This window comes from Acartia tonsa, chromosome 8 (genome assembly GCF_053477335.1).
Source record: "Acartia tonsa isolate MP-2025a chromosome 8, ASM5347733v1, whole genome shotgun sequence".
NCBI classification, from domain to species: Eukaryota; Metazoa; Arthropoda; class Copepoda; order Calanoida; family Acartiidae; genus Acartia; species Acartia tonsa.
The window spans coordinates 32604437-32612158 of NC_137267.1; the positions used below are offsets into that span (position 1 = coordinate 32604437).

The following is a 7722-nucleotide window of genomic DNA, read 5'->3' on the forward strand; positions in this document are numbered from 1 at the left end:
CACAAAATGACTGAATCCCAAGGACTTCTGAATTGTGAACAACCCAAACTAAATTCTGAATCTACAAAACTTAGATTCAAAGATGAGGTATACGCAGGGGAGGGAGGGAGGGGATAATGGACTGTAAATTATAATAGTTTTTTAATTACATTAAATATTTAAAGAGAGGATATTTGTACGCAAAGTTTTAAACCACGTCGCTATCACAATAACTTTTAGCACGTTTATTAAATTTTGATTGCTTAGTTCAAATCTACTGAAGTCCAAACTTTTCAACCTATAATTTTAATCAATAGAAGGAGCAATTTTGTTCACCATCATCGGGAATTTACGTTTAAGGAATTATTCAATATGAAGAAGTAGTAGTCATGTTAAACACCAGAGGTGGATTCTTAAAAAAATTGCCCCACTAATCGCTTAGTAAGGCAAAATTGTTTTCGTGAAAAATCCTCCAAAATCACATAAAAAATCTACAAAAATTAAATAAAATCTTATGTTCATGACCCTTCTATGATTTTGTTTAATTTTTGTAGATTTTTAATGTGATATTGGTGGATTTTTTACGAAAACAATTTCGCCCCACAAAGCGATTAGTGGGACAATTTTTTTTTGAGAATCCACCTCTGATCAATTTATCTCCATTGTCCTATACCTTAAGATCCCTAGGCTTAAAATTTCTTTTTATATTCTTGTCTAAATCCCAACTACTCTGAAAAGCAAAATTAATATTGACTTTTATCCTAATCGAACTATGGTGAGTAATCGTCCTTGTTTTGTAGGTTGTAATTGTAACTGGAGGTGCTGGGGGCATTGGAGGTTCTATAGTTCACAGGTATTAACAGGGAGGAAGGAGACATTTGGCTCTTAATTGCACTAGTACCCAAAGTTTTGTAGGTGGAGTTGCTGGGGGTATTGGAGGTTCTATAGTTCACAGGTAGTAATAGGCAGGGAAGAGATATTGGGCTCTTAATTACACTGGTACCATAGGCGTCCAAGGGGGGGGGGTAATGGGGCGATTACCCCCCCCCCCAAACGATTTTGGGGGTGCCGTAGGCACCCCAAAAATTTTTTTCATTTTACTCCCCCCATTTAAAATTTACCCCTACCCTGGGGGTGCCGTAGGCCCCCCCCAACCATTTAGGAAGGGGTATTTACCCCCCCCAAACAATTTTGGGGGGGTAAATACCCCCCCCAAAAAAAAAAATCTCTAATAAAAAAAATTTTTGCGCGCTTCGCGCGCATTTTTAATACTATATATTTAACTAGCGGCTACGCCCCTAGAGGCCTCTAGTGGCACTTTAAATGTTTTTGTTTGATAAAGTCTCTACTATAATTTTTTACGTACGATACCTCTTCATTTGACGTTGAAGTCTCCTAAACGTTTTTTAAAATTTCGATTTTTTTGTCATTTCTCTTGGGAGGGTGGTGGTACCCTCCCCCAAAATAGTTAAAAACCTTCCCGGGACTTATGAGAAGCTACCCTGTTAAGGAGAACCCGATCGGTTCAGCGGTTAGCGAGATCCTTCGGTACACACAGACAGACAGACACACAGACAGACAGACAAACATCCTGTTACTTTAGTATAAGGATAAAATTTAAATTACCCCCCCCAAAAATTTTACCCCGAGGGTAAATTTTGGGGGGGGTAAACTAAATTTACCCCTGCCAACAGGTTTCAGGGGGGGTAATTACCCCCCCCAAGCAAATTTTACCCCCGGGGTAAAAATTTTTGGGGGGGGTAACAAAAATTTGCGGCGCGCTTCGCGCGCCATTTTACCCCCCTCAAAAACGATTTACCCCCCCCCTTAAAAAAATTTTACCCCCCCCAAAATAAAAAGCTTGGACGCCCCTGACTGGTACCCAAAGTTTTGTAAGTTGTAATTGTAACTGGAGGTGCTGAGGCATTGGAGGTTCAATGTTTTATAATTATGCTAATAGGAGGTGGTCTCATTTTCTTCTAGGGGCGATTTCTCTTGGGAGGATGGTGGAACCCTCCATAAATATAGTTATATTATATTTATATTATATTTCGGTTAAGCAGTTTGCTTGATCCTTGTTACAGATAGACTAACAAACATCCTTTTACTTTAATAAACGGATTGAACAAAAACATGTACTTAAATTTACCTGGAATTTATATAATTTATAAATATATACTGTTAAAGGTTTTTAAATGATGGAGCTAAAGTAGCAGTACTGGACTTGAACAAAGAAGCATTTAACAAAAAAATATTAGAAGATTTGGCGCAACATTCCTTCAGAGATAATGTAAGGTAAATGTCATTTTATTTATTTTATCTTTTGAAATATGACTGACAGACCGACGGACCAAGTCAATTATATACTCGATTCTCATTGGTACAGGAAATATTCACCAAAAACTTCAGCTGTCTAGCTTAAATAGCAGCAAGGAAAATTACATTCCCTCAAATAATTGCGGCCTGACTGACAGCCTAAAATAAGAAAGAGATGATTTATTATAAGAAATGCGTTGCTGACAAACAGACAGACAAGCAGGTAGTAATTATAAAGTATATTTGATTTTTAATATGCTAGGAAGCTTGTAAAAATATTTGATGAGATCGCCCAGAATGAAAGTTCAGCACGGATAATCCCCGTTAATTTTAAAATAAAATGAAAAAAAATAAGGGAAGTGGGGTATGATTGCTCAAAAAGGTACCATTTACGAGATATTGATTACCAGACAAACATCCTATTACTTTCAGATTTTACCAGGTGGATGTATCAGATAAGAATTCCTGTTTTGCCGCGGTCGATAAAATTGAGCAAGAATTGGGCCCTGTCAGCCATCTTGTAAACAGGTATTCAATTCAGGGATGTTAAGGGATAAGACAATGAACAATAAATTGTTCTGGTGATAAACAAAATTACCCCCTCTTTAGATTAGAATTATTGGTTAAAAAGTGTGTACACTGAGGCTTCAAATCAATATTGAATACAATTTACGGTGTCCTCATCCTCTCTGATTATTTTAGAGGGTATTCATGGATTATTCTACAACCCTTTCTTTCCCTCAATATTTACAGTTAACTTCATATTTAATGATATTGAAGCAATATTTATTTATCCTCCATTCTTCTATCCCTGTTTCTTTTTTTTTTGGGGGGGGGGGGGGATTTTACATTCCCCGCCAAATTTCCTAAAAACCTTTCCTGGTCAAATGGAAATGGGGAATTATGAGATTTCAGTACATCTTTAACGTGATCTTATCAGACATAAATATGTACATACTTTACATTTTACATCCTATTGCCGTAGTATTTTTAAATGAATATAAAAATCTTGCTTTAATCTATCTTTACAGTGTTGCATATTTTGGATCAGAAAGTGTAAACTCAACAAAAGAGGTAAATACACTGTTTGATTTTAAAAAGTTAAGGTAGTGGGGGGTGGAAATGGGTGAAATGACAGACATCAATTAATTTGTACAATAGACTTCAGGCTTGATTGTTTTATTCTCATAAATAAGTAACAGGATCTGTGTCTGTCTATCTGTCATTAAAGTAAAAGAATATATAGGGGGCACGAGCTATATGTAACTCTTTGCACCCAGTGCCGACTTTCAATCGAGTTAGCCAATAGCGGCAGAAATATAAACACAGCCAAGTCGCTATAAAAGAACAGCAATTTGCCAGCAGACGAAAAAGGCTCGACCACTTGGGCCAGGTAATCGTCTGGGTTATACCTGTACACTTATTTGATTGATATTTGAGGACTGGGAGAAAACAATGTCAGTGAATGTGATGGGAAATGTGTTTATGACTCAAGCAGTTGTCAAGGTGAGTAGCCAACTCTGTACTAGTTATCTTCATCATAATATATGTGAATATATTACAATAGTTTTAAAGTAAATAACCATATAAAAAGTAAAGATTTGGTCAGAAATGTGCTGTTTTTCTTTTTAAAGTGATTTTGAAATGTTATATAACAAATGTTCAGTATTTTAAAAAAAGAACGCAGGCAGAAAAAGAAAAAAGGACCAAGGACATTATTTAAGAATGATAGAAAATAACAAAACCGATAAAAAATATTTATATTTCTTTTGTCGTAGATCAACAGAACTGGTTGCTCTTAAGTGGTCTCCTTATATAATATAACAGCTGTGGGAATAAAATTTTCTTCATAATGATACGAACTGTCTGTCCATTCAGTTTTTTTTGTGGTACACTAATGATAAAAGTTATTATTTTATGCATTTTGTTCAGCATATGCAAACAAGAACGAGTAGTTACCAAAGTATAACACACATCAGCAGTATTTCTGCTCATCAATGCCAGCCTAATAGGTAAACATTTTTGTTGTAGTGAAACATCTTACAATCGCATCAAACGGTAGGGCGGTCAGACCAAATGCCTACAAGAAAAAGACCTATTTAGGTCTTTTGTCTGAATAGATCTTTTGTCAGATTAGGTCTTTTGCCCATTAGATTTTTTGTCCTGTGGTTTTTTGACTTTAGACCTTTACCGACAACACAAGTAGAAGTGCATTTTATAGTATTACTTACAAGGATAACTTTGTTAATAATTAAAAAATCAATAAGCTAATATTGATAACACTGATTCATAGGCTAGCAAAGTTTTTTTTTATAGAATTTGTCATATTTTAAGACAAAAGACAGTAAAATCTAGACTGCGTATATGCTATATAGATTAACTTAGCTTATTGTAGAATTGTAATAAAATTTAAGGTGGACTTATGCTGCATCCAAGGGTGCAATCAATATTTTAACCAAGAACATGGCTATAGATCTGGCCAAATATAATATCAGGTGTATATCTTAATTAATAGTAAAGCCATGTTACAAGTTCTATAAGTTGGTTTGTGTGTCTGACAGAAAGGCACATAACTGGCAGGCGCTTAATTATTATAATCTAAAAAATATCATTATTGTATATTTATAAGACAATCAAGGATTCCTAACATTATAATAGTTTATCTAAAAATGTTAAGGGGTGAGTTTGGTGGAAGAAGGGTAGATAATGGTTTTTAGGATCTTATTTTAACCCCAACACCCTAACCTGGATAATTTTCTAGGAAAGGAGGGGATGGGGAGATGGGTTAGTAGATTTAATGAAAAATAATTTTATGGATTTATCATCAAGATCAAACAAGATTATCAAATAGAGTTACAACACCTCTTAAGGGGCGTTTCGTCGTTTTTTCACAGTAGTTTAAAAGGCTAGGTTAGGTGATTGCCCTGCAGTGTTAGGCAATTGGTCCCAAATGGTTAGAGCCCCCCGCAGGGGCTAATATGGGGGAAAATCTACTGTGAAAATACGATGAAGTGCTCCTTAAGAGGCGTTGTCTGACTATACCCAATATTTTTGTTGTATAGGGTGAATTCAGTTTCACCAGGATGGATCTGGTCTCCAGAAGTTGCCAAGGTAACATGTGAATATCAAATAGCCAACTTTTATATTCTCCTACCTGTTAGAATTTTCTACATTTATATTAATTTAAAAATCTTAAAAAAACATCTATTTTCTAACTGCCTTAAAAACATAAAGTAGAAGGGATTTTTTGTCTGAAAGCGCAGATCTCAGTGACCTTTGATCTTATTTAATTATCACTTTAAGGAGAACTTCAGATAGTTCCTTGGATAATTTTAACATATTTTATTTGAAGTCTTGTAAACGTCCTGTGTTATTATCAATGTTCTAATAAACAGACGCTAGATGCTAAGGGCGCAGTTGTTAGTTTGTGATAAAAATTTATGACTATATTTGTTGTATAGGCTGCTTCTGGTGATAGAGCTAAATGGGAGCCAATTTGGGGAAAATTTCATATTTCTGGAAGGTAAAGTAAAAAACAAGAAAATGAAATATTGTTGTAAATTCCAAGGCTATCATATGAGTTAGAGTTTTCAATGTCTTACTAAAATATAAAGGACTATGTAAGGCTTAGGTAACCTTAACTCATAGAGTAGCTTAATAAATGAAATACTATTAGGACTAACTCTTTTTAGTCCAAAACTAATTGCTATGGACGTTTGTGAATTCTAACTGAAGTGATTTAAATCCTGAACTTTAAAGTAAAGCATTTTCTAAAAAATCCATTTTTCTTGTTTTCATGACGACATTTACAAACATCTTGATTGAACTATTTTAAAATACAAATTCAAAACTCTTTCTACATTCCAAGCTGTTGGATGTGAATTGTATTTATCCCTAAAAATTCCTTAATTGCTTGGATTATAAGTCTAAAATTCACAGTTTATCTAGAGCAAGTTTTAGGCTATTTTTATGCGAGATAAGGAAGAGTTTTGAATTCCTATCTCTGCACTCATTTAATTCAAGAAAAAACTGTTAATTGTCCTTAAATTTTATTTATTTATTGGTTTAGTATATTATTGTAAAAATTTAGGTTAGGTGAGATGAGTGAGGTAGCTGGCGCAGTCACTTTCCTAGCCAGCAAGGATGCAGCTTTTGTTAATGCTACAGATTTAAAGGTATGGTAATCTGCATTTTCACCCGCGACCGTGGCTCAACACGTAGCGCATCCGCTCGTCGTCGGGAAGATAATAGGTTCGAATCTCGGTCCGACACCGCGTCATAACTAAAGACGTTAAAAATGGTTTCTACTGCTGCTATGTCAGGTGCGCGACATAAATAGTTAGAGTAAGGGGAATGCCTTGGCTCAAAACAGGCGCAACTCACTACCATGCACAGTTAGGACTTCTCAGACAAAGGTCGTGCAATCAAAGGGTTGGTTGTCTGATGGGCAAATGGACGCTTTACACCGCCATCATAGGGCTTAGGGCTGACAACCCTATCCCATATCCATAAAAAGCCACATTGTTACAGAAACAAATTGTCAGCGGCCTATGCTCCCCCCTGTAGAGTGAAAAGGGCTTGTTACTGTTTTTTTTAATCTGCATTTTCAGAAAATTCAGAAAGTTTTTTTTACATATAACAAAACAATCTAATTTCAAATACCAAAAAAATCCTTTTTAATGAATTTTTATATTTTTGTTATTTGTTTTTTTTAGTAGTTTTTGTGTGGTTTTATGAACTGAGCTGGATCTTTAAATCATTTTAATGGTGCGCCAATTCGGGGTGAGCCAACTTTCCACCAATGAGAGCATAGCGTTTTACGAAATGCCGCGCTGTGATTGGCTGAAATTCGGCGCACCCCGATTTAGCGCACCATTGAAATGATTTAAAGATCCAGCTCTGATGTTTGAGAATAGAAAATAGGAAGTTAACATCTGAAATTGACGACAAAATACCCATGTCACAATGTCCACGTATTCTATATCCATTATTTCAATGTTATATTTAAGGTTGATGGAGGATATGGAGCTATGAGTGCAGAAGGACATGGTGAACAGAGCAGCTTTGCTGGATGCTCAAAATAAAGACTAGGACTAATACAATTTCACTAGAAACTGAATTTTTTTTATATAAAGAGGGCAATCTTTTGTGTACTTCTGTAAAGTTGGGTTCAAGATCCCAGTCAAATGCGCTTATTAGGTAAACTGATCTTAATTATATGTAAGACTAGAGTTAAGCTCGATATAATTATCTCGCTATCTCTCTCGGTTTATTCTTCTATTATCTTCTCCCTAACGATTTCTTTCTTTAAACTATTTTAGGATCTTGATATTTTTTATTTCAAATTATCGTTTTGAAAGGGTTAAAATATTTAGTTAACTGTTAAATTTTAGTTCAATATCTGACCACATTACGCACGTATCACAA

General features: G+C 35.1%; 1 protein-coding gene across 1 annotated transcript; it reads left to right on the plus strand.

Moving 5' to 3' along the window:
• LOC145326738 (cyclopentanol dehydrogenase-like) lies at nucleotides 1–7515 on the plus strand. Its single transcript, XM_080170120.1, has 12 exons — nucleotides 1–87; nucleotides 780–832; nucleotides 2167–2274; nucleotides 2728–2823; nucleotides 3327–3369; nucleotides 3736–3801; nucleotides 4228–4307; nucleotides 4710–4790; nucleotides 5358–5406; nucleotides 5757–5818; nucleotides 6386–6470; nucleotides 7305–7515. Exons 1-12 carry the CDS (start codon nucleotides 7–9, stop codon nucleotides 7377–7379), a joined length of 879 nt encoding a protein of 292 aa, XP_080026246.1. The 5' UTR covers nucleotides 1–6; the 3' UTR covers nucleotides 7380–7515.
• The last annotated feature ends 207 nt before the right edge of the window (nucleotides 7516–7722 follow it).